General features: G+C 40.8%; 1 protein-coding gene across 3 annotated transcripts in view; it reads right to left on the reverse strand.

Moving 5' to 3' along the window:
• Positions 1-27430, reverse strand: part of LOC103268749 (ras GTPase-activating-like protein IQGAP2) — a 114757-nt gene that overhangs the window by 32173 nt on the left and 55154 nt on the right. For all 3 annotated transcript variants that reach the window (XM_008066361.1, XM_008066353.1, XM_008066349.2), the window contains 8 exons: positions 25350-25558; positions 14347-14493; positions 10197-10360; positions 7480-7704; positions 6137-6277; positions 5687-5771; positions 5013-5245; positions 2425-2557 (listed from right to left, as the gene is read on the reverse strand). In XM_008066361.1, the coding sequence (XP_008064552.1) occupies positions 2425-2557; positions 5013-5245; positions 5687-5771; positions 6137-6277; positions 7480-7704; positions 10197-10360; positions 14347-14493; positions 25350-25558 (1337 nt within the window). The remainder of the gene's footprint in view (positions 1-2424; positions 2558-5012; positions 5246-5686; positions 5772-6136; positions 6278-7479; positions 7705-10196; positions 10361-14346; positions 14494-25349; positions 25559-27430) is intronic.

Raw genomic sequence — 27430 nt, forward strand, 5'->3', positions numbered from 1 at the left:
TAATTTTTGATTTATTGTAGAGATGAGGTCTCGCAAGTTGCCCAGGTGGGTCTCGAACCCACGGGTTCAGGCAATCACTCACCTCAGCCTCCCAAAATGCTGGGATTACAGGCTGAGCCACCGAGCCCGGCTTTATTCTATTAAAAGTCTTTAAGACTATCGAAGGAGAAAGTGTCTGTCTAACTCTAAATGCTCCCTAACATTTCCTGATACTTGTTAATGTCTTTAACAAAGGGAGAGCACACTTCAGATGTAAGCTTCAAGAAAAGAAAGTGACTGTATCCAACTATTCTATTTTCTTTAAACTTATTTTCTTCCAAAATTTCTGCCTATGGAAAGGCATGCTAGTTTTTCACTACAGTAGATGTACCATGTTTTAAAGCAAAGAAATATGTGCTGTTTTAAAAAAGATGATCGATTCAAAGAAAGACATTGAATAAATAATAGGGGGCTAAAAAGACATAGCAAAATCTGGAAAGGTGGCATGTATGGTATTTTGTGGTGGGGGTAAGTTAAAGACAAGAACAAATAAGCAAGAAGGATACATTTCTGTTCTTGTCCTCTGACGAGACAGGATAGCTGATTTGGCTGCTGCCTTTGGAAACAGATGATTTGGTGGACAGTTTCTACCTTTTATTCTGATAAAACTTCCTGAAAATTTCTCCTTAAAGGGTTTATTTTGAAGTTTAGCATATTCCTCAGAGCTCGAGGGATATGCACATGGCCACAGGCTTGGCAAGTCATGCTTCTGCTGTGCCTGTGTCCGCTCCAGCTGCCTCCTCACAGGAGACAGTCAGTAAACAGGACAGTCTTCCTTTGCAGTTGCACAATGTTCCCACATCACATCTGCTCCCAACCTAACACATGACGGAGTTCCAAATGGGTCACAAGCTCTGTTTCCCAGGCTTGGACTCTGCTTTCAATTCTTATTAACAAAAGGCACACACTATTTCTCCCTAAAGGCTAGTAGTCTAAATTAATTCAATAACATTTGCTCCCTGCTACCCTTGGGAAAGAAACTCTTACTCTACAAAAGAACCCCTCACCACTTTTTTTGCAAGTGGATATTGCCCACTGCAAATGTTCAGCCAAGATATGCACTTTTTTTTACATGGACTAATATACCATAAAAATAGGCAACTGGATCAGTGCTCAAATATAAGTGAGTCTGCTCGCCCATTAGATAATTATCTTTGTAAACTGTGCATTGCTGGATTGCTGGACAGTTTTCCTTGTGATTTGGAGTGCTTATATATTAAGAAAAGAAGGATTGCCTATTCATTTAACCAATACTTATTGAGAGCTTGCTGCAAATGTTAGGGAAGTTCTCTGTTCTTAACTGAAAGAGGAAAAATCAAAACCAGATTCAATTTTTCTGCAAATCCATATTCAAGCTTTAGTTTCTTAGAAGACCTTAATAACAAAGACTGAAGTTTTAAGCAGTCGGTCTACCCTGGTTTGAAGAAGCAGGAGCAGAACCCTTGAGAGGTACATATTTGTTCTGCTTTCCCCTAGGTGTCTGTGAGATCCAAAGTTGGATGCATCCTTAACTGAAGCATCCAGATGGCCAATACGCAACCGAATCCCCTGAGGTCTTGTTAGAATGTGGGTTCTAATTCAGGAGGTCTGAGGTGCACTTCTAACACATCCCCAGGAACTTGCTTTGACTAGCAAGGCTGAAAACTATTCTTGAAATAGCTTTTGCTTAAAAAGCAAAACCCTTTAATGCTTAACAATTTTTTCTTTTTCTTTTAACTTTAAAGGACTGCAAAGCCATCTAAGGCCTCCTAATTCCTTGCCAATGCCGCTGAGCACAGTGCCATGCCCCCAATAGGTGCTGAATACATGCTAGTGGCTGATGGTGGTGATGTCTGTATGTGAACCAGGGGGTTGTCAGAACTCAGCACAGGATGTGAGACTGCCTGCTTCTAAGAAATGAAGTTTTCCAGAATGATGAAAGTGATTCCTTGCTGGAGGCTAGTATTGGGTGGTGGCTTCTTGTCTTTCTTGAATAGGCTGTTTACCACCTCTCTCTTCATTTCCAAACATTAGAATAGAGAGGACATTCTTGGAAAATTACTGAAAATGCTGCGGAGATTCCTGGAAGAGGAGAGAGGCAGGGTGTGGATCTAGACAGGATGGCTTTGTGGGAGGACACCAGTGCCTACCCCGGCTCTGGGCTGAAACTGTATATTTACAATCTGCCTTTGTAAATGGATCACACCCAAAGTAAACTTGCTTGTTTGGGAGAAACAGGTTTATTAATGTATAACAGTCAAGGAATAAATGTAATCAAGGGAGTTTTAGGATTAAGAACCTAGGTATTAGCAGGTGTGTACAGTAAGTCCTGTAAAGACCGAGCATTTTACAGATAACAGACATCTGAATGGTGCCCACTGCTTAGACTCACCCAGCCCCACTTACTGAATGTGTGTTGATGATTTCTTCAATTGAAATATAAATGACTGGCTTGCTGACTGTCACCAAGTCTGTGTATTTGTCCATATTAAACTTCTCTTCTGGCTCAGGGACATTACATGCTTCTTTGAAATATTTCCTAAGAAAGGGGGGAAAATTCTTAAGATAGGGTAACATTTTTTAGTTAAACAGCTTCATCAAAACAACTAAGAGGCCAGATGTGGTGGCTCACATCACATACATTATCCTAGCATTTTGGAAGGCCAAGGTGGAAGACTGCTTGAGGCCAGGAGTTGGAGACCAGACTGGGAGAAATAGCAAGGCCCTGTTGAGGGAGGGAAGGAAGGAAGGAAGAAAGGAAGGAAGGAGGAAGGAAGGAAAGGAAAGAAAGTAAGGAATGAGGGAAGGAAGGAAGGAAGGAAAGAAAGAAGGAAGGAAGAAAGGAAAGAGTGAGAGAGAGAGAAAGAAAGGAGGGAGGGAAGGAAACAGGAAGGAATGGAGAGAGGAAGGAAAGAAGGGAAGAAGGAAGGAAAAGCTAAGAAATTTTGAAAGATGGCTAGTGCTTTGTCCTCTATCCCAAGCCTTGAGAGACTTGTTCCAGCTGCTTTCAGGCTAGCTCCTGGCTGTGAAAGCTGAGTTTGTGTTTCAGGATGTTGAATCCAGCTCTTCCGTCAGGACTGGAGGGTGTGGTAAGGGTCTCAGGACCTGTGTGTGACTCAGTGTGTCAAACTATGATCATTAAAAACTATCCCCTGAAGTTTAAGCTAAAAAGTCAAGAATGAGACTTCTTGATCTGAGAATCAAGTCTTGGTAGAGAATGTAATCTGAAAAGCAATCCATCAAATCTGCTACTTTACATGGCACAAGATCCTGGGCCCCCCATACTCCAATTCATCCCTCAGAGCTTCTGCTACCAGTCTGACAAAAAATGGGAGTCGAGTCCACTCTGCTTTTCGTTGATCCAAACAATAGCTGCTGGCCGAGGGAAAGACTGTTAAAGCTAGACACCCCAATGCATAGAATGTCCCAGTACTCAGACCCTAAGAAGTCGACCATTTTAAGCTATTTCACATCCAGGCAGAGAGATCAAGAAAAGCAAGGCATGCTGTGAACACAGTTTAGAAGAAGTCCCAGCGAGTTTCTGCCCAAGGAATCCTTGCACTAGGTTATATATTTTTATATTTTATTCTATAAAATTATTATATTTTATGCTATAAAGAATATATATTTTATTCTATAAAGGTGTCAATGCTACATATGCCTGAAATCATCCTTGCTATCTCTCCTTTGGACACTCAAGGCTTATGTACCAGAAGAGATCTCTGCCTTTCCAACCCAAGGCTGGGGGAGGCAAGCAGCCATGTTGGGTGGAACGTGTTCCCATGTGACAGTGGGTCTTCCTGTGCTGGTTAGGCTATAATTTTTCATGGGTTTCTGAGGGACAAATAATAAATGTGAATGGAAGGAATGAAATTAAAGAGAGGGTGAGGGGAGGTTTTTGGCTGTGTTTATTTTTATTTTATTTTATTTTTTTTGAGTTGGAGTCTCACTCCATTGCCCAGGCCAGAGTGCAGTGGCATGCTCACTGCCACCCCAGTATTGACCTGTTGGGCTCTGGTGATCCTTTCGCCTCAGCCTTCCAAGTAGCCAGAACTACAGGCACACGTTATCACACGTGGCTAATTTTTTGATGTATTGTAGAGACAAGGTCTCAACAAGTTGCCCAGGCTCAGACAATCCTCTTGCCTCAGCCTCCCAAAGTGCTGGGATTACAGGCTTGAGCCACTGCACCTGGCCTTTTATTTTTATTTTAAATAAATAAAACTGATTGAGTCAGAGTCTCACTCTGTCACCCAGGCTGTAGTACAGTGGCATGCTCATGGCCACCACAGCCTCAACCTGCTGAGCTCAGGTGATCCTTCTGCTTCAGCATTCCATGATAGCACCACAGGCATGAGCTACCATGCCTGAGTTAATTTTTTTGACTTATTTTAGAGACGAGGACTTGCCAAGTTGCCTAGGCTGGTCTTGAACCCCTGGACTCAGGCCATCTTCTCATCTCAGCCTCCCTAAGTAAGTGGGTTTTGCGTACTGCAAATATTGCATTTTCCATCTGTGTTTGGCTAAAAAAAAAATCCACGTTAGTGGATCTGAGCAGTTCAAGCCATGTTGTTCAAGGGTTAACAGTATTTAACTGTATTTCATGCACAAAAGGCACATTCTTGCTGATTGCAAAATTAAAAAAAAAAGCTATTAACCTCTTCTTAAGCGCAACAACGCAGAAATCTACTTTTTTAAAATTCCAAGTACAACAAGCCTGTAGCATACCAGGAAGAATGCTATTCTGTTTTATCAACAGCAGAAATCATCCATATAGGGAGAATGGGAGTGGGGGGAGGGGTGGGTAGAGACACCAGGCAGAAGCAAGCTGGCCTGCTCCTCCCGCCCCCCTGTTGCCCCAGTGGCAACTGTCAGAAATTCACATAGCCACTTGGAGCTTTAGTCCGCACCCCCAACTCCAGCTCTGTGCACACAACTCAGGCTTCTTGCCAACCATTCTTGCATGTTCCTCCAAAACAAATGGGCCTGCTCACCGGAATTCCTGATACGTCTCTGATAAATAATTGTTCATAGATGACAGATGCTCATTTTCTCCTTCAAACAGCTTGTTGGAGGCTGCGTGCTGAAGAACCTTGGCCACGGATCCCAAGTTCCTCCTCTGGTCGGAATTGATCTGACCCCCGGCTGTCATGTCGATGATATCAAAGCCGTCGGGGGCCACGATGGCCGGGTTCATGTACCGATAGTACAGGAGGTTTCCAACAATCTGGAGTGATGCAGAGAGAAAGATCATTTTCAAGAGAGAAAACTCAAGTTCTAGGGTTTTTTTTTTTAAAAAAACCCTATATATTTGCTCCCATTTCCCAAGGGAAAGTAATTTTCTGGTGTGAATTCCAACAGAGAGTTACGTAAAGGCAGTGAATATAATCACACATTCCTAATATAGTAATTTACAAAATTATTTTTGGCAAAAATATACTTATTGCCCCTAATGATGCTCAAGTTCAAAGAATTTTGATATAATGTCTTAAGATCTCCAAATTAACCTCAGCTTAATCAGTCATCTTGAAAGTCATTAGAAACAGAAGACCTGCAGCTTATTACAAATAGCTATCAATGGGAAGAAATCTGACAGAATTGTATGCTGGGTCATTTCAGCTCATCCCCCCCGAGAGAAGCTATGGCGAGATTACCCTTGAAAATCTACCTTTAATAGCTCATCTTCTGTTGCATCAGGGAATTTCTCATGGATGGAATTCTTCAGTACTTTGGCTATATACCTCAATCCATAACTACATATAAAACAGATGACAAAAGAAAATCATGGAAAAGGGGCTAAGTGAGGAAAAAACATAGCAATTGTTCCAGTCACCTAATGCTGAGCAGATTTCCTAAAAATTAAACATAAAATGAGATGGGAATGGAATCACAGGACTTCCACTGATGACAGCAACTGGGCCGTGTTGGTGGCTATGACAGAAGCATTGTTTCCGCTTCAGAGAACAGTTAGGAATTTAAAGGGTAAATGTAGGCAGTCTTTCAAAATAGTAAATATCATATGAGGGAAAACGCCTGTCTTTACTACAGGGGCTTATTTTACAAAATATTCCAAGAGCTTCCAGTAAAGAATGTTATATGTGCTACAAATACAACTTACGGCAGTAGATCAAGGGAGGAAATGATAGAATTCAGGACTTTGTCGGTGACCCTTCTCAGGTTCTCAATAGACACCTCCAGTTTATTTTTCACTTCTGGGTATGTGAGTGCTTGTTCTGTGGTCACATCGTAAGGCAGCTTGCTAAAAACACAAGGACTTTCCGTTAATTGGAGGCTTAGGCACAAGCATTAGTATTCCTGCCAAGCTGGTTCCACAGTCAAGTTTTGTAGAAAGGACTAGACTTTGCCGCGTGACTCCTGTAACCAAATGTTTGCTGCATGAGGGTGCCTCCCGCCACTAGTGGAGCAGAGGGGCCCCAGGCCCTCCTTTTGGGCTCTTCTGGCAAAATGATAGGCAGGCCGAGGTAATATAGATGCAGCTAACTAACTTTCTTTTCTTTTCATTTTTTTAAGTAATAAAAGTAGTATGTTCATTACAGAAAAAAGTTGCATGTAAGCAAACATGAAAACAATACCAGAGCAGTGACAGTGTTCATATCTCAGTGTATAACTTTCCAAATCTTCCTCTGTGTGTGTGTATATGGTATATGGGCCTCACACACTGAGGGTGGAAGGCAACTCGAGTATATAGACATCCTATACAGATCTCTTGTGTGTGTGTGTGTGTGTGTGTGTGTGTGTGTGTGTGTGTGTGTGTGTGTATACATGATCAATTTTATTTCTTAGAAAAATGGTTATTATACCTAACCGTAACTAAAATACTTCATTATCATTTTTTTCTGTGCTAATAAATATATGTCTATACCACCATTCCACATAGTTACTTACTCCATTGTGTGCTGCACAAACATTTAACAAATCCCCCAGAGCTAAATATTTTGACTTTTCCTGACTTTGCACTATAATAAACAGTGTTGTGACAACCACCCACATAATTCTCTGTGCACATCTTATTTCACAAGACACCCTTTCCCAGGAAATAAAAAACTAGGATTGCTTAAATCTACAAACATTCACCTAGAATTAGCCAATCCTACCTAGATTGGTAATCCCTATGCATTAAAGTTACTTGCTTGGTAACTTTTGCCTGGATGAACTGAGAATGTCTACAATCTCCCTATCTCGTTTAGACACACACACACAAAATAAACTACAAAGAGAATTAGAGAAGTTGTGGCATTGAGGATCAACTGGCTCTGAAATTTGAAAGTACTATTTAATATCAAGATGACCAAGATCTGCATGGACATATTAAAGGGAGGTAACATGTTGGACTGAAAACACTTTGTAATTTTTTTAAACACAGTTTAAGAGTATAAATAAATGTACAGGTAAAATCATCATAAAACATGATTAAAGACCAACACTTCCAGACTTCCTTACCTGGCCTCTCCAGTCTGTGTTTCTAGTTGGTTCACCCAAGCCTTGTATACCTCTACAGGGCTTGTGTTGATGATCAGGGACTTGTCATCAATGATCTCTTTCACCACTGGAGCCAGGAGCTGGCGCAGGGTGTTCTGACCCCGGGCACCTCTGTTGAAGCTGACAACCATCTTGATGACTGTAGGGTTGCCAGTGACTATGTCTTGCACCTGGTCTACCTTCGATCTAAAAAAAGCCCAAGCCAAACAAAATGGTTTGCTTTTACAAGTAAGAGTTTTAAACAATGTAGATGCTCTCTGGCTGGCAAAGTCTTCATGGAGTTATATTTTTCTCCATGGAGATCAAAGTTGGTGTGTTTTAAAAAGAAGCAATCATTTGTAAGATGTGCTTTTCTGGCCGGGCTTGGTGGCTCACCCTGTAATCCCAGCACCTTTGGGAGGCCGAGGAGAATGGATTGCCTGAGCCTGCGGGTTTGAGACCAGCCCAGGCAACTTGGCGAGACCTCATCTCTACAATAAATAAATTTAAAAGATTAGGCAGGCATAGAAGCAAGTGCCTGTAGTTCTGGCTACTTGGAAGGCTCAGGCAGAAGTACTGCTGGAGCCCAGCAGGTCAACGCTGGGGAGGCCATGAGTGTGCTACTGTACTCCAGCCTGGGCAACAAAGTGAGACTCCAACTCAAAAAAAAAAAAAAATGTGTTTTTCTTACCTGAACAATTTAGGGGTTTAAAAATAAGGTCTCAGCTGCAATTTCAGTCTAGAAAGCAACTATGAGCTGAAAATATGCCAGGACTTACAACACTGGATGACACTGTACAAGTATTGTGCCCCTTCTTGTTACCAAATTTCAAAAATAACTTTGTTGATTGAATAAACTGTTTCCATGTCTTCAAATTGCCCCTAAGTTCATCTCAAAACAGCTTCCAGCCAGACTGCATGGCGGAGAGAGCGCTTCTTGACTTGTGACTCCCACTCCTGCGACCTCTCCCCTCCTCCTTCACCCCTGTGCAGCCTCTCGCCCTCTTCCCTTCTGACCGCCCTCTCCCTTTCCATCTTCTTCCCTCTAGGGCCTGACAGTGCTGTGTTCTGGTCCTTATCTTAACTAGTCACTCCTTTTTATTTCCCTTGCTGGCTTGTCTTCTTGCTTTTAAATTCTGTGCTCTGTCACTTTTGGACAAGTTGTATGTGCTCATAGGACAGATGGGGAAAGTCACGGCCAGACCAAATAACGAGTCCACCCAAGTACAACCACACCCACTCCCCTCAGACCTCACAGGCACAGCTCCAACCACTATTTCTGTGGGACCTGTACTTTGATCCCAAACTCTAATCCACAGCTTCCCTGAGGATTAATTGGGAATTTCCCAGTTTTCTGCTACACATTTTCACCCACATATTCTACTCATGCAGCCCAAACTCAGTATGTGAGAAATCCAAACTGCATTTTTTTCCTTCCAACTGTCCCATTTCCCTGACCTGTGGTAGCTTCAATTTATCCTGTTCCTACCCGACCAGCAGGCCAATCTTCTAAAAAACAGATGTGGTCATGTCAATATCATGCTCAACAACCTTCCACAGCTCCCCAGAAAGCAGATAGAGCCTCTCCCTGGGCTTGCACTCAGCGTCTCCCATGCTTCACCTCCTGGGACTTACAAGTTACGTCACATCCTGGCCAGACGAATGGACTTTCTTTCTTGTATGGGGTCCATGCTGCCCACTGCCATTACTGTGCCTTATTTCCCTTTCCTGTCTCTTAGAAAAATTGTAGCCGCTCCTCAAGGCTTTGGGTCAAGCACTTCCTCTTCCATAAATCTTTATTGGTTGGCCTAGTTGGACCTTTGCTTCCCATCCCTCTAATAAGGTACCTTGTATGCACACTGCATTTAGTACGTAGCACATTCCATGGCATAGCATTACTATTTCCCATGAATCATCTCTCTCACACTGCTTATAGACACCCCAAGGGTAGAGGTGTCCTGCATGCTCCAGAAACCAACAGGAACCAGTATAACTTAAGGTTTCAAGAAGTCAGGAAGGTAGTTAAGGCCTACCTTGGCTAAGAACATTTATCTCTCTTTTTTTTTTTTGAGTCAGAGTCTCGCTCTGTCACCTAGGTTGGAGAAGAGTGGCATGCTCACAGCCACTGCAGCCTTGACTTACTGGGCTCAGGAGATCGTTACACCTCAGTGGAAACTACAGGCATGTGCCACCAGACCCAACTACTTTTCTGATTTACTGTAGAGATGAGACCTTGCCAAGTTGCCCAGGCTAGTCTCAAACCCCTGGGTTTAGATTGTCTACACATTTTTACACTGAGTCAGAAAATGAATTAGCAAAAGTAGCTTCAGTTCCAGTAAGAAGGGAAGACTATTGAGGAAGAGATCGCTTTCTCCATTCCCTCCATTAATGACTTTACTACTCAGAGATTTTATAATTATGTTAAATTTTATCACTGATTTTCAATAAGCTTTGGTTTTCAGTTATTGCAGACATGGAAAATCAAAAGTTAATTTAATACTAGGAAAGCTATCACCGGTGAGAGAAAACTGTTTCTGAATATAGCTCTAACGGTAACGAAATATCTCAAGAAATTTGACATATTTTAATATATGTGATAACTTATAACATTTAAAAAATAATTTTAGTAAATCAGAGACAGCCACCCCTAGCAAAAGGATCTATTCATTGGTACTTTTACTACATATTTATATACATACTTTATTTCTTCCTCCAGAGCAGTTTTAAAAAGCTTGAGTAGTAGATATTCTTCTCGCTGATTAGAAGCATAATTGTATAGTGTGAAAATAACAGTATCCATAAATTTAGTTGACTTGTTCTGTGGCATCTGGAAAATCAGCTTAGCCAAATATAACGGGTTGGTCTAAAAGGAAAGACGAAAGAAGAAAACAAAATCCCCCACAAACTCGAGGTTAATATATGATTAAAGCACAAAGCAGTATCCGATTCCCAGCTCTTCAGTGACTTCATACATCATTTTGAAGCATCGAGATGAGTACCCAGCACATAATAAGACTTTAAAAGGGATCAGCTAACACTAATACCATACCATAGGAAGCTATATTAGAAAGTTATGACACTGCTTAAGTGTTACACACTACATGATATATTTAATGCAATATGTGATTATATTATATATACTTTTTTGCTGTTAACCCTTTTGAGCCACATGCTAGTATTTATTGTAGAGATGCAGAGATGGGATGGCTAATAGAATCTGGTTTCCAAAAAGGCTGGCGAGAGTGGACTAAGGGCCAGCTGCCTGGGCTGGCCTAGGAGGATTGATGGATGAATAGAAGGAGGTATATACTATCTTCTCAGACTAGGGAGAAAAAGAAAGGGATGTGTTTACATGTGGAGAGAGCAGCCTGCCATGACGTTCTCCAAGTGGTGAGAGGGCAAGGCAGGGAGGCTGAAGAGAGAGTGAAGGCCAGGATACTAGATGAGGGAAATGTAAGAAGAACCCTAAAACAACAACAACAAAGAACTTAAAAGATGGACAGGAATTTTTTTTAAATTGCCGTGGAGCCCTGAGGGCTGGGCTGAGGATGTATTACATTAGATACAGCATCAGCCTTCACAGTAATATGGTTTTTCTCCAGCAGCTATACCAACCAGGTAGAAGTTAAAAGATTAAAAAAAAAAAGTATTGAGGTTATAGAGGAAAGTAGTCACACAGAGAAACTGAATGCTCCTAATATTCACCTTTCTTCTAATGAGAAAAGAAAATTTTCCCATACTTGAAAACTAGAATTCAGCTGGGTGTGGTGGCTCATGCCTGTAATCCAAGCACTTTGGGAGGGGGAGGCAGGAGGAGTGCCTGAGTCTAGGGGTTCGACACCAGCCTGGCAACTTGGTGAGAACTTGTCTCTACAGTAAATCAAAAAATTAGCCAGGCGTGCTGGTGTGCACCTGTGGTTCCAGCTACTTGGAAGGCTTAGGTGGAAGGATCACCTGAGCCCAGCAGGTCAAGTCTGTTGTAGTTGTGAGTGTGCCACTATACTCCAGCCTGGGTGACAGAGTAAGGAATCTACTCAAAAAAAAAAGGAAAAGGAAAAAGAAAAAGAAAAGAAAAAGAAAACTAGAATTCATCCAATATACTCAAGGAGGTTGGCTTTAAAGCTTTAAAGAAAATCCAGTTTCTGGTTTACCCTGCTACTTAGGTATACGTTCAAGCTCACAATGGCTGGCTGAAATTTAATAAATAAACAAGCTCAGGATAACCTCTTCTTCTTTTGAGTTGGGGGTCTCAAGTTTGTTGCTCAAACATGAGTGCAGTGTCACAATTATGGCTAACTGTAGTCTCAACCTTCTAGGCTAAGGTGATCCTTCCACCTCAGCCTCCCGGGTAGCTGGGACTACAGGCATGCACCACAGTGTCTGTCTAATTTGTTGTTTTTCGTAGAGTCAAGGTCTCACTGTGTTGTCAGGTTAGTCTCGAACTCCTGGACTCAAGCAGTCTTCCTGCCTTGGACGTCCAAAGTGCTGGGATTTCAGGCATGAGCCACTGAGCCCTGCCCAGTGACAGCCTTTTCTTGAAAGCTCTATAGCGATTCTTTTCCAATACTAAATATGCATATGGGGATTAAGAGAAAGGAAACCTCCTGCAGAGCTAAAGAAAGAAGGCTGCTTATCATTCCTCCTCAGGGGACCTAAAAACTTCACAGTAGGCTCGTGTTGAAGAGACAAGCCCAAAGCAAAACCTACACTAGCTGACCTGCTCCTTGGTCAAGAATTCTCGCAAAGATGTAATCTAAGGGCAAATAAATCCATTTCATTCTCTTTTCTATAATTTCTTCATTAATCTTAGGCTAATATCTCAAAAAAGGAGAGAAGAAAAGGATAAGAAAAATACAGGATTTAAAGAGACACATCAGTTGATTCAGCCTAAAGGTCCTTCCCTGAGATTATTCATTTGGATTGTCTGGGGGAAAAACCTTGGTGGAATTATTCTAAATATGCACCTGTGCCTCTTCTCCTTTTCATTAAGAGCCTTCACTTGTGTTAACAGGATAATTAACACAAGTCTTAAGTCAATGACTAGATTTTGACTTTTCTTTTTGAGTTGGAGTCTCACTCTGCCGTTCAGGCTGTAATGCAGTGGCATGCTCACGGCCACCCGAGTGTCGACCTGCTGGGCTCTGGCGATCCTTCCGCCTCAGCCTTCCAAGTAGTTGGAACTACAGGCTCGTGCACACCAGGCTAATTTTTTGATTTACTGTAGAGACGAGGTCTTACCATGTTGCCCAGGCTGGTCTTGAACCCGTGGGCTCAGGCAATCCTCTCACCTCGGCCCCCCAAAGTGCTGGGATTACAGACTTGAGCCACTGCACCTGGCCAGATTTTGACTTTTCTTTTGATGAAATTTCTGTCCAAATTTGAAAACTAAATCCTAAAGAATCTTCTAGAATCCTAGCACTTTGGGAGGCCAAAGTGGGAGGATTGCTTGAGTCCAGGAGTGTGAGACCAGCCTAGGTAACATAGTGAGACCACACCTCTACAAAGAATTAAAAAAAAAATTGGCCAGGTGTGGCGTCATGTGCCTGTCGTCTCAGTTACTCAGGAGGCTGAGGCGGAAGGGTCACCTGAGCCCAGGAGTCAGAGGCTGTGGTGAGTTGTGATCATGTAACTTCACTCCAGCCTAGGCAAGAGAGCGAGACTCTGAATCAAAAAGAAGGAAAAAAAATTATGTGCCTAAGGTTAAATTTCCAACTGGTAGTTGACTACTGGTCTAAATTGCGCAGAACAAAATCCATTCCTACTTAAAGAGAGCCCCTTTTCTTTCTGGAAGGTTGCTGGTGGTAAGCAGTGAATTTCACAGTTCAAAGTACTGTTAACTTTTTCCTCCTATGCTGCCATATGGTGGCCATCTGTTTGAAGATGTTCATGTGTTTGAAGATGATGTTCCCCCAATCTATGAAAAAAAAACCAACAACTCTACCAAAATTTCAACTCTAGTAAACTTAACATCTTGTCTCTCAATGGGGTTAGCCCCATCTCTTGCTTAAAGCTTGTGTAATGTGTTCTTTGCACATCCCACATCAGTGACATCCTTAAACAAAGGTCCAGACATTTCCAGACCTTAAACGAACCACCCCAAATAGCAGCCCCCGCCCACTGAGGGACCTTTTCTATTATCACAAGGAAATGCTACTGGGTCACCTCTTTTAGGAAGGTTTTCCTGCTGAAGAGCTGGGTTGTTGATATCTCTCCCTATCATGAAGTTTCCTCTGTGACTAACTGTATGTGCTCGGAGGGTGGAAGGGATGAATCAATGGTCAAACAAAACAAGAAACGGTATCCAAGTCTAACCACAACTAGCTAAACTTATCAGTGCTCACCACTCTTGGGAAGCAAAGGACAATTACTATTCATTAAGGTCACAGTAATGCCACAAAAATAAAATGAAAAAGATGTCCTCTATTGCCTAATCCCAACCCTCTGACTTTTCCCCCCAAAGACAGGCTTGTTCTGGTAAAGATCTGTTTTTCGCATTCAATTACTTTCATTTTATAGATGATAACATCTGTTTATGTTATTATTAGACGTGTACTGTCACTGCAGATAACTGTAGCATAATATAGTCATAAAGAGCAGGGGGTTTACCATTTACTGGCTGCGTCTCAGTTTTCCCATCTGTAATTTCGGAGTCTCTTATGACTCCCACGGTTATAGTAAGAATGAAATGAGATAATGTACGTAAAACACCTAGAATAGTACTCGGTACCTAGTAGGTGCTCAAAAAATGCAGCCGTTACAGTTGCAGCATGGGGAAGGATTCTCTGCAAACCACAAATATGGAACATAGTATTATCCCAGACTCACTGTGAAAAGGTATATTGCTCTCACCTGTAAAAGGTAAAACAGCTGCTGATATGTTTCTAGTATTTTCCTTCTCTCCTTACTCAAACTTTTAATTCCTTGGTTGTCAGTGTTAAATATTTCCATTTCTCCTCCTTTTTTCTTATTCAGCTTTGTTCTGTGTGAAATTACATCCTGTAAAACATTTTATAAAATTATTACTTTTTAATTCTGGTACTCTTTACCTCCTCCATTCACATACACACCAAAACATACACAATTGGAAATAAAGGTATACCTAATTTTATTGAGCACTGCTTTAGTATGCTTTGCAGATCCTTTTTTCTTCTAGTTATTGTTGTTTTAACAAATTGGCAACCCCGTGCTCACTTGATGTCTCTGTGTCACAGTTTGGTAATTCTTGTAATATTTCATCTTTTTCTTTTTTTCCAAGTTGGAGTCTCACTCTGTCACTCAGGCTGGAATGCAGTGGCACGCTCACGGCCATCACAGCCTTGACCTGCTGGGTTTAGGGAATCCTTCCACCTCAGCCTTCCAAGTAGCTGGAACTATAGGTGCGAGCTACCATGCCCAGCTCATTCATTCATTCATTTTAGAGACAAATTATTATCAAGTCGACCTGCTGGGTTCAGGCGATCCTTCTACCTCAGCCTTCCAAGTAGCTGGAACTCCAGGTGTGTGCTACCATGCCCAGCTCATTTTATTTTTATTTGATTGATTGATTGATTGCTTGTAGAGAAAAGGTCTCATCAAGTTGCTGAGGCTAGTCTCAAAGCCCTGGGCTCAGGCATTCCTTTTGCCTGTGCCTCCCAAAGTGCTGGGATTACAGGCATGAGCCACCACTCCTGGCCATCTTTTTCATCATTAGTATATCTGTTATGGGAATCTGTGCTCAGTAATCTCTGGTATTACTATTGGAATTGTTTTGGGACACCACAAACACTGCTCATATAAGACAGTCCACTTAACTGATAAATGTTGTGTGCTCTGAGTGCTCCACTGGCCAGCCATTCCTTCATCTCTCTCCCTGTCCTTGGGCCTCCCTAGTCCCCAAGACACAGCAATATTGAAATTAGGCCAATGATTCTACAGTGACCTCTAAGTGTCCAAGTAAAAGGAAGAGACACACATCAATCACATGTAATCAAAAGCTAGAAAGCCAGAAATGATTAAGGTTAGCAAGGAAGATGTGTTGAAAGTCACGACAGGCCTACAGCTAGACCTCTTATGCCAAACAACCAAGCTCTAAATGCAAAGGAAAAGTTCTTGAGGGAAATTAAAAGTGCTATTCCAATGAACACATTACTGATTTAAAAAAAAAAAAAAAGATAAACAGCCTTATTGCTGATACAGAGAAAGTTTTCTTGGTTTGGACAGAAGATAAACCAGCCACAACATTCACTTAAGCCAAAGCCTAATTCAGAGCAAGGCCCTAACTCTCTTCAATTCTATGAAAGCTAAGATAAGGGAGAAAGCTGTGGAAGAAAAGCTGGAAACTAGCGGAGGTTGGTTCATGAACTTTTAAGGAAAGACGCTGTCTCCATAACATAAAAGTGCAAGGTGAAGCAGCAAGTACCTATGGAGAAGCTGCAGCAAGCGATCCAGAAGATCTAGCTAAGATCATTGATAAAGATGGCTACACAAACAACAGCTTTTCAAAGAGATGAAACAGCCCTCTATGGGGAAAAGATGCCATCTAAGCCTTTCATAGCTAGAGAGAAGTCAATGCCTGGCTTCAAGCTTCAAAGGACAGGCTGACTTGTTAGGAGCTAATGCAGATGGTGACTTGAAGTTGAGGCCATTGCTCATTTACCAATTCCCAAATCCTAGGACCATTAGGAATTATGCTGAAGTTACTCTGCCTGTGCCTTAGGAATGGAACAACAAAGCTTGGATGACAGCGTATCTGTTTACGGCATGGTTTACTAAATGTTTAAAGCTCAGAACTACTACACAGAAGAAAAAATTTTTCTTTCAAAATATTACCGTTCATTGACAATGTACCTGGTCACCCAGGAACTCTGATGGGCATGTACAAGGAGATTAATATTTTTTTCATGCCTGCTAACACAACATCTATACTGCACCCATTCAACTTTCAAGTCTTATTTATTTGTTTTTAGAAACAGGGTCTCACCCTGTCACCCAGGCTGAAGTATAGTGGCTTGATCAGAGCTCACCACAGCCTTGAGTTCCCGGATTCAAGGGATCCTCCACCTCAGCCTCTCAAGTACCTTTACTACAGGTGCATGCCACCATGCCTAGCTTTATCTATCTATCTATCTATCTATCTATCTATCTATCTATCTATCTATCTATCCATCCATCTATCCATCCATCCAACCATCCATCATCTATATATATATATATATATATATATATATATATATATATATATATATATTTTTTTTTTTTTTTGAGTTGGAGTCTCACTCTGTCGCTCAGATTGGAGTGCAGTGGCTGCTCCCAGCCACCGCAGCCTCGACCTGCTGGGTTCCGGCGATCCTTCTGCCTCAGCCTTCCAAGTAGCCGGAATTACAGGCATGCGCTACCATGCCCGGCTGATTTTTTGATTTATTGTAGAGATGAGGTCTCGCGGCCCAGGCGGGTCTCGAACCCACGGGCTCAGGCAATCCACTCACCTCAGCCTCCCAAAGGTGCGGGATTACAGGCTGAGCCACCGAGCCCGGCCCATCATCTATTTTAATTGGGGTCTCATTCTGTCACCCAGGCTAGAGTGCAATGGTCACGCTCACCACAGCCTCTACTCTCTGGCCTCAGGGGATCCATACTTCCACCTCATCCTCCTGAGTAACTGGGACTATAAATATGAGCAATCATGCCTGACTAAATTTTTGATTTTTGTTGAGATGAAGTCTTGCTGTGTTGCCTAGGCTGGTCTCAAACTTCTAGGCTAAAGCAATCCTTTCACCTCAGCCTCCCAAAGTGTCGGGATTATAGGCATGAGCCACCATGCCTAGACTCTAGCTGATTTTTTATTTATCTTTTATGTAGACAAAGGTCTTGCTATGTTGTCTAGGCTGGTCTTGAACTCCTGGTCTCAAGTAATTCTCCTGCTTTAGCCTCCCCAAGCATTAAGATTACAGGTATGAGCCACTGTGTCTGGCTTCAAGTCTTATTAGTTAAGGCATAAATTTAATAAGGCTATAGCTTCCACAGATAGCAATTTCTCTAAGGGATCTAGACAAAGTCAATTGACACCCTCCTGGAAAGGATTCACCACTCTAGCTGCCATTAAGAACATGCATGATTCACGGGAGGAAGTCAAATGTCAACATTAACAGGAACTTGGAGGAAGTTGATTCAAATTATCCTGGATGACTTTGACAGGTTCAAGACTTCAGTGGAGGAAGTTACTACAGATGTGGTGGAAACAGCAAGAAAACCAGAATTAAAAGTGGAGTCTGAAGATGTTACTGAATTGTTGCAATCTCTATAATCGAACTTGAAACAAACGAAGAGTTGTTGCTTGTGAATATACTCTACATCACTTAACTGTACACTTTAAAAGGTTGAATTTTATAGTATGTTAATTATATTTCAATTAAAAAAAGAACTCCCATATTCATTATATGTAACCCTCTATTTCCCCTCCCCCCACTCTCAGTCAAAAAGTGGTTTTTTGAGATGGAATCTACTCCTGGTGAAGATGTTGTGAAAATTGTTGAAATGATCACACATAAAGGATTTAGAACTTAGTTGATAAAGCTGCAGCAGGGTTGGCAAGGATTGACCCCAATTTTGAAAGATCTGCAGTAGGTAAAATGCTATCGAACAGCACTGCATGCTCCAGAGGAATCTTCAGTGAAAGGAAGAGTCCACTGATGCAGCAAACGTCATTGTCTTATTTTAAGAAACTGTCACAGTCACCCCAACCTTTAGCAACCACCACCCTGGTCAGTCAGCAGCATCAACATCGAGGCAAGACACTCCACCACCAAAAAGATTACAACTTGCTGAGGGCTGAGATGATTGCCAGCATTTTTTACCAATAAAATATTCTAAAATTAAGGTATATACATTGTTTTTAAAGATATAATGCTATCACACATTTAATAGACTACAGTATACTGTAAATATAATTTTTATATATGCTGGGAAGCCAAAAAAATTTATGTGATTTGCTTTACTGTTATATCTGCTTTAATGTGGTTATCTGGAATTGAACCCACAATGTCTTCAAGGAATGTCTCCATTAATTTCCGACTTTTCCCCCATGAAAAATGAAAGGAATAGAGATTGTTAAACAAATTAGGGAAATACAGCTTGCAGGTGAATCTGGCTTCTGAATGTGTGTTCTCCAAAGCTGTACTAACTTGCTCTTAAGATGCAATAGGTACCAAGACAATTCAAGGGGGAAAAATAGTCTCTTCAACAAACGATGTTAGGACAATTGGAAATCCACATTCAAAAGGAAGAAGTTAGGCTCCTACCTCATACCATAAACAAAAATTAACTCAAGAGAGATCAAATAACTAAGTGTAAGAGCTAAAACTAAAACTCTTGAAAGAAATCTTAAGCAGAAACCTCTATGGCCTTGAATTAGGCAATATTTTCTTAAATATGAAACCAAAAGCACAAGTGACATAAGGAAAAAATAGACAAAACAGACTTCCTCAAAATTAAAACTTTTTGGAATTCAAAGGATATTATCAGAAAATAAAAAGACAACTCACAAAACAGGAGAAACTACTCGCAAATCTTATATTTAATACAAGGGACTTGTATCCAGAATACATAAAGATCTCTTACAAGTCAAAAATAAGGACACATAATCCAATAAAAAATTTGAATAGACATTTTCTCAAAAAATATGTACAACTGGCTGATAAGCATAGGAAGAGATGCTTAACATTATTATTTATTAAAAATGCAAACCAAAACTATGAACTATCACTTCATACTAACTAGAATGGCTATAATCATGAAGACGGAACAAGCATTGGTGAAGATGTGGAGAAACTGGAAACCTCATACCTTGCTGGCAGGAATGTAAAATGGTACATTCACTTAGAAAAATACTTGGGCAGTTCCTCAAAAGTTAAACATACGGTTACCATATGATCCAGCAAGTCTGCTCTCAGGTATATACTAAAAACTGAAACGTATTTCCACACAAAAACTTGTACATAAGTGTGCACAGCTGCATTATTCATAATAGCTAAAAAGTGTTAACAATTCACACATTCATCAATTGGTGAATGGATAAACAATGGAATAGCACACAATGGAATAGCACTCATCAGTAAACAGGAACGAAATACTGACACATACTAAAATATGGATGAACCTTAAAAATATCATTCTAAGTTTAAAAAACCAATTACAAAATACCACATATTATGATTCCATTTATATCAAAAGCCCAGAACAGGCAAATCTATAGAGACAGAAAGCAGGTTAGTGGCTTCCATGGCTGAGAGTAGCGGGAGGATTGAGGATTACTCTCATGAATGTGGGAGTTCTTTTTTGAATTGAAATATGATTAACATACTATAGAATTCAGTCTTTTAAAACATATAATTCAGTGGTGTGTAGTACTTTCACAAGATTGTATACAACCATCACCGCTATCTAATTCTACAACATTTTCTTTGGAGTTTCTTTTTGGAGTGATGAAAATAAATGCTCTAGAAATAGAAGTGAAAGTTGAACAATCTTGTGAATATCAGCCACCACTGAACTGCACAGTTTAAAATTATGATTTATGTCTCCAATCTATAAATCTGTAAAAAATTCTGCAATGCAGAAATTAGACACAGAAGGGAAAGCAATCTTCTAAATATTTAACAAAATTACAGTTGTTCTTCTGCCAGGATGCAGTTTTTGTTTTTTGTTTTTTTTTTTGAGTTGGAGTCTCATTCAGTTGCCCAGACTGGAGTGCCCAGACTGGCTCCTGGCCACCGCAGCCTCGACCTACTGGGCTCCGGCGATCCTTCCGCCTCAGCCTTCCAAGTAGCCGGAACTACAGGCGCGTGCTACCACGCCCGGCTAATTTTTTGATTTATTGTAGAGATGAGGTCCTGCCAAGTTGCCCAGGGGCAGGTCACGAACTCGTGGGCCATGATGCAGTTTTAACCACTTACAGGGGATCTTTTTTGAATAGACACTTTTTCCAAGTGGCTGAAAATATTATCAAGTGGTCACTTTGGGCCACTGCTTCCCTTTCGAGAGCTTAAACTGCCATGAACAAAAATAGGCCCTTTAAAGCCAGGCGCGGTGGCTCACACCTGTAATCTCAGCACTTTGGGAGGCAGAGGTGAGAGGATTGCCTGAGCTCAGAGGTTTGAGACCAGCCTCGGCAACACAGTGAGAGCTCGTCTCTACAATAAAATTCAAAACATTAGCTGGGCATGGTGGCGTGCGCTTGTGGTTCCAGCTACTTGGAAGGCTGAGGTAGAAGGATTGCCTGATCCCAGCAGGTCAAGGTTGCGGACAACTGAGGAAAAAAAAAAAAAAGCAAAAATAGGTCCTTTAATCTAGAGGATCTATGTTTTTACAGAGACCCACAATAAGAAATACATTTTACATCTTCCATTGGTGAACACAGAATATGAAACAATAATTATCCTTACTACTGGGACACTCTCTGATATTTTCAATTTGCCTTTATTCTATTCCAAACTTAAAAATTGCTCATTATGACACACTGTATTGATTTCATGATCCACTAATGGCACATGGATCACATTTGAAAGTCACTGCTCTAGACTGTCTCCCTTGCCACTTAACTAGATTACTGTGTAGCCCAAGCGGCTAGAAAAATTGCTTTTTGTAAAACTTCTTCTAGCTGTTTCACTGAACACTTAGCCCATGAGCACTTGATTTGCACATCAGGAATGGTTACCCCTCTTTCAAGGGACTCTGGGGACATCTTGGACAGTACAGCCTTTTGCTGCGCACACACTACTGATCATTTAAGAACCTTAACCTTTGCCCACCAAACACCGGTAGGGGTCTCCTAAGTTATTCCAAAGGTGTGCCTGTCCAATTTCCAGCCCCTGGGAATGAAAATCACTGTCAGGTCTGGACTAAATTAGGATAAACTCTAAATCTGCTTACTTTCAAGCACCCCATTCTCCAGAGCTGGAGTCTGCCCATAGGGAGCTCTGGAATGAGATGGTTTCATGTGGTTACATCGTTGCCTTCCAGGCCTATGCTTTCTCATTCTCAGCTCAGAAAGGGGCAACTTACTTCTCTCATGCTAATTGCTTTTACCGAGAAAAAGTAGAGAGGAATTAATTTACATTTTAATATCATTTTTTAAAAAAGCAATACTTACCTTTTATTTTGCTAATGTATTTAAGACAAAGAAAGAAAGTGCAGTTACCACCAGACAGAGGGTAAGGGGAAGTCTGGCAGACGGCTGTGTGTGAGAAGTCAGTCCTAAGGCATCACTATACTAATGTGGCTTTCAGTACCAGTTAACCCTGGTTTTTCCTCTTCAAATAACTGGCGGCATGCAAATCATCTACCACCCTCAAATCATTTGAGGAATCTTGGTTTGAAAGAGCAACAGTATCTAGTTACTCATGTTCATGATAGTCCTGCATCTCAAAGTTGCCCTTTGCACTGCTTTTTCCTTCCCCTGCGACTGGGATGTCTGAACCCGGGTGCTATGCTATGATAGAAACATTTTTGTAGAAGGTATAGACTAGTATAAAGGTCTTGGACTTTGGAGTCATAAAATCATGGGTATCTGCAAAGCCTAATTAGCTATGTAAACTTGCACAGGTCAACGTCTCTTAGACTCAGTTTCCTAATCTAGAAAGTAAGCTTAATAACAATCTTACTAGGTTGCTGTGAAGTTTACAAATATATGTAAATCACCTAGGACATTTTCAATGAAGAAAACAGGCATGCAGAGAAGTTAAGAAACATGTACAAGGTCACATGCTAATATCAGCAGTGAAGTAGTATAATTAAGCAGTAAAAGAATCCTCAGTCCTGGACGTCAGGTAGCACTGGCCTGAAAAAGTAGGGCTCTTACACGATACATTGCTCTGTGATGGGAATTCTAATGCTTAAAGAGTATTTTAGTTTCAGTTCAAGTTTTCCTTTCAGCTAGTCTGAGTCTACACTTTTATTTTCCTTCCTAAGGCTCCAAGAAACCTCTACTCCAGCTTTGCTGTTTTCTTTTTGCCTAAAAGCAATGTTAGCTACTTCACTAATCTACTGATTTTTGGGAGGAATGCTGATTTTAAAAGAAATGTAAAATATTTGAAGGTTATTAGCAAGAGCTAGAGTTGCTCTATAAGGTGTGAGTCACTTCCCTTTAAAATCTTTTTTTCCTTATAAAACACATTCTCGTTGTTAAAAAAAAAAGTGGGGGTGGGGGTGGGGGTGGGGAGGAGACAGAGGATAAACTTGATTCTATTACCCAGAGAGTTAAAATCAAATAACTTTTTTTTCTTCCAGCTTTTCATTTTTCTTTTCTTTTTTTGTAGAGACAGTGTCTTGCTATGTTATCCAGGCTGGTCTCAAACTCTGGCCTCAAGTGATCCTCCTGACTTAGCCTCCCAAAGTGCTGGAAATATAGCTCTCAGTTACTGTGCCCTGTCTGGCTTTTCTTGAACACATTAAAAAATAATAATAATAAATCATATTGTTTTAGGTATTATTTTCTCCTCTATTACATTGCAAACTTTTTTTACTTTTAAATATTCTTTAAAAACATTATTTTGGCCAGGCTTGGTCGTTCAAGTCTATAATCCCAGCACTTTGGGAGCCTGTGGGTTCGAGACCAGTCTGGGCAACATGATGAGACCTCGTCTCTACAATAAATTAAAAAATTAGCCGGGCATGGTAGTGCGCGCCTGTAGTTCCAGCCACTTGGAAGGTTGAGGCGGAAGGATAGCCTGAGCCTAGCAGGTTGAGGCTACGGTGGCCAGGAGCGTGCTAGTGCATTCCAGCCTGGGCAACAGAGAGACTCTAACTCACAAAAAAAAAAAAATTATTTTTAGTTGCTGTATAACACATGTTACATGAATTCTATTGTCTTCTGTTTCTTGTTAAGGTTGTTTCCGTGTTTAGGTTGTTTCCCTCTCTGACACTACTATATATAAAGCTGCAACTGCTTTTTTCTTAACATTACTTAAAATTCTTCTGTCAACAATGAGATTAAACACTACATATTTAATAATCATTAGCTTAACTCCTAAAAAATGCTGATACATATTTGGTGTTTGAAAGTATGCTGAAAATTAACTTTGTTTCACAATGCTATCTGTTAGTAATAAATGTCTTAAAAAAAAAAACCCTCAGACATTCATGAAGATCTGGCAACCTGCCATGACTGTATTTCCACAAGATACATATTATTTAAGCTATTTACTGATTTATAACTAAGCTTTTTTTTTAAAAGGCAAGACATTTCCTGTTTACAACTTTATGGGGATAGGGGGAAACAGCGGTTTTGGGATATAAAAGGCATTTTCTGAAAGACCTTCTGGAATATATTATACTTCAAAAGTTCTCATGTGTGTCGAGCAATACAAATACATTATTTTTTTTTTAAAGAGGAAAGGATTATTGTTTCTTTGAATAAAATAATAAAAATAGAATTAAATGTAGAACATTTATTTAAATTACAGTTTTATTCCTGAACATTTAGAAGAGATGATCATTTCTATTTTCTTTATTTTCTCTTCTGTGATTACTCTGGGATTGTTATGCGGTCTGAAGGAAAAGACAGGGACACTCACATCCCCGCTGTCCATAACCATACTTGGCAATGGCAGTTGGCACTCCAACTCTGACCCACCATAGCCTTCTCAGAGCTTCCAGAAGGTCAGCTTCCCTCCTTGGTCTGCCAGTTTTTCAAAAACTGATGTGGCATGTTGGAAAGGAATAGGGACATGACGAGAGATCTTTCCCTAAAAATCTGTTATTGGGCAACAAAGACACTTTTACACTTATGTTTACTGAGTTCTGACGTGAAACTACACCATTATTTATTTAGAGGCTATTAAACGGGGTCAGTACCATTCTGCAGGAGACAGCAGAAATCTTGGAAATGGGTAGGGTGTTTTGGATGACTTAACAATTGAAAAACACTTCTGGTTTCTATGGATGGGGACTGTGGATGACAGGTGCTCTGCTATCTGGCAAGTTGTAGGTCAGGATTCTGTTAATAATGATCTGAGCCTGGAATCTAATTATTTTACATAGATTCACAATACATTTTCCTCATACAATCTTAATACACACTGGATTTTTGAGGTCTGCACTTGCTGTATAAACTGGGGTAGACCACACTTGAAGAATGCTCATGTTTACAGAGTTGATCTTCATTTTGGAGAATGAGGGCCAGCCAGTTCTATCCACCCCCCACGTCAGTAGCTGCAGTGCTCACAATCTGTGGTTGTTCTGTGTAGAGGCCCACACTCCTGGTAACATTATCATCTTATTATGAAGGTTCATATGTAAGCAGACTTTGTTATAAATAAATATTGTTTCAGAGTGGTAAAGAAGCCTTACAAAATATGTTATAAAAAAGGGCATACAATTTTACAGGTCTGAGGACTAATAACTTGTAATAAAAATCAGAAAAGAACTTTGGGCAACTTATTCTAGATTCCAGATGTGCTTAGTTGAACGTACATCATGAGCATGTATAGCCATGTGACACACAATGACATTTTTGTCAACAGTGGACAGCATGTATGACTTTGGCCCCATGAGGTTATAAGTACAGTGTTTTTACTGTACTTCTTCTCTGTTCAGACTTGTTTAGATGCACAAACACTTACCATTGTGCTACAACTGCCCACAGTATTTGGCACCGTAACATGCTGTACAGGTTTACAACCCAAGAGCAATGGACTATCCCTATAGCCTAGATGTGTAGTGAGCTACCCCATCTAGGTGTGTAAGTATATTCTGTGATGTTTGCACAACAGTTGCCTAAAGATGCATTTCTCAGAATGTACCCTATCATTCAGTGACACATGCATGCACATATGCATCTTCTGTCTTCCGGAGCTGATGGCTGCACAAACCCCACTGACCTCCAGTGTGATCCTGTTCTTCACCAGGAGTCCAATCTTGATGTCCATCAGGTTCAGGTCTTTCTCCAGCTGTTGATTGGCTCTAATCTTTGTCACCACTTCTTCTCTTAATCGTGCTACCTCCAGTTCCTCCTGGAAATCCAAGTCACTCTGATGCAATAGGTGCACAAATTTGCGAATAACTGGTAAGGGTGGGTTTTCAGAGCCAACTGCAGGAACAGGAACAGGCATACTTTAATTAGGAAAGCTTGGACTGATTATCAACAGGAAAGAAATCAAGTCTTTAAATAAAGCATTGCCAGAAAAACATACCAAGGAAAGTACTCGGTCCAGGGAGAGAGGCATTCTGTCCCTCGTATAAAATCTGGACAAGGAAACTGATCATATAAATAAATGTACAACGCACGTCTGTCCCCACTATTTTCCAGCTGTCTCCTACTCCTTTATCAGTTCCCTCTCACACTGTTTCCGGGACTCATGCACTGAGAAGATAGTCCTATCTGTGCCTCATTCACAAGGAGCCTGGGAAGGAAAGTTAACGTAAGTTACCTCGGCTCTGAGACCGTGTGGCTGAGCCAGATAAGAGATTTATGCTCTTGCTGCAGGAAGCAGAAAGTGGTTTCTTTCAGCCCAAAAGCTCTTTGGAAAACAGGAAGTAATGAAATGGTAAGTGGAACGCATGATCTCCTCGGTAGAATAAAGATTTTAGAAACAGAAACTCGGCCCTTGTCCTCTCAGCATGGACCAAGGGAGGAAGCTCAGAACCCAGAGAAAGGGTTCTGAGAGAATATTCTTATATACATTCTAAAAAGGAGTTTCCTTTAGTAATTGGAACTTTAGGCTTTAATTTCCCAGTCTTCTGATTCCTGGGGGGGAAAAATTGTCGTTTTTTTTTTTTTTTTAACATGCCTAATGAGATCAACTCTGGGTAAACTGTAAGAATAAGCTGGACCTTCGAGGATGAATGATTATACCCAGCAACACAAATAAAGAGACAGTCCAGTCGTGGCAACCTCCATGGCTGCCTTTCTTCACACCTGGGGCCCTGGCCAGTCTTCCCTTCATTTCCAGCTTAGTTCTGTGGTGTGTTGACGCTCCAGAAATAAGAAAAGCTAAACTAACAAAACAATTAACAGCATGAACACCAAAGTCTCCAGTCATCTATATCTCTATTGCCACTGATAAGGTCTTTATTGGAGAAATTACTTTGCTCATGGACCCTTCGTTTCCTGATCACTGGAGCACATCACTTTATTTTCCTTCCATTTCCAGCAAAGATGCTGCCGACGACATGCCTTTACAGGAAAAGCCTGAGCAATGCTCCAGATGCATGTACCTCATCCACGCAACTAAGACGGAACACACGAGCCCTTCCACTGTGGCCAGAGGCCACAGCTGCTGTATCCTCCCTCTAATGACCCGTGTACTTAGGATGCACTAACAGGCCTGTTAGAAACAACTAGATTAGTATTTTAGCTTTACTAATTGTCATGCCTCAAATTTAATATTTCCTCTATCTATGCTAGGCCTTTTGGCATTTTCATCTGAGAATCACTTTGTGGTACAGATACTTTAATTTTAGGAAATCACATCATTTTATAATCTGTACCTACAAGCGTCCACATCATAGTTCCAGCAACTTCTGAGTATGAATGTGTTAAGTGCCATTCCAGAAAGGGGGGGGGGGGGCACAGATGATGATAAACTAAGAAAAGTGAAAAATCTAAAATTTTAGTTCGTTTTCTAAGGTTTTAGATTTTTATAAGTGCTGAGCTGAGAAATGAAAATTTACATTTCAGCTACCATAAAACCATTCGATTTGCTGAAACCCAGAGAAGTTTAGACCTAACTTACTCACTAACATAGTTTCTATTCACCTTTTATGCCAAAGATAAAACTGCCAGATTTTACAATCAGAATTTCTTTTGTCCTTATTTACAAAAAATGTAAAAAAAGGAAAACTATCACTGCAACAGTCTACAAAAACATGTTATCTAGAAAGAAATGAAAACTAGTCTGTGTTCATTTGGAAAATGTATTCTTAAATCGTCTTTTATGTACCAAGGCAACAGCAAGCCTGT

The sequence above is a fragment of the Carlito syrichta genome, unplaced genomic scaffold (genome assembly GCF_000164805.1).
Source record: "Carlito syrichta isolate Samal-C Ts95f unplaced genomic scaffold, Tarsius_syrichta-2.0.1 Scaffold104879, whole genome shotgun sequence".
NCBI classification, from domain to species: Eukaryota; Metazoa; Chordata; class Mammalia; order Primates; family Tarsiidae; genus Carlito; species Carlito syrichta.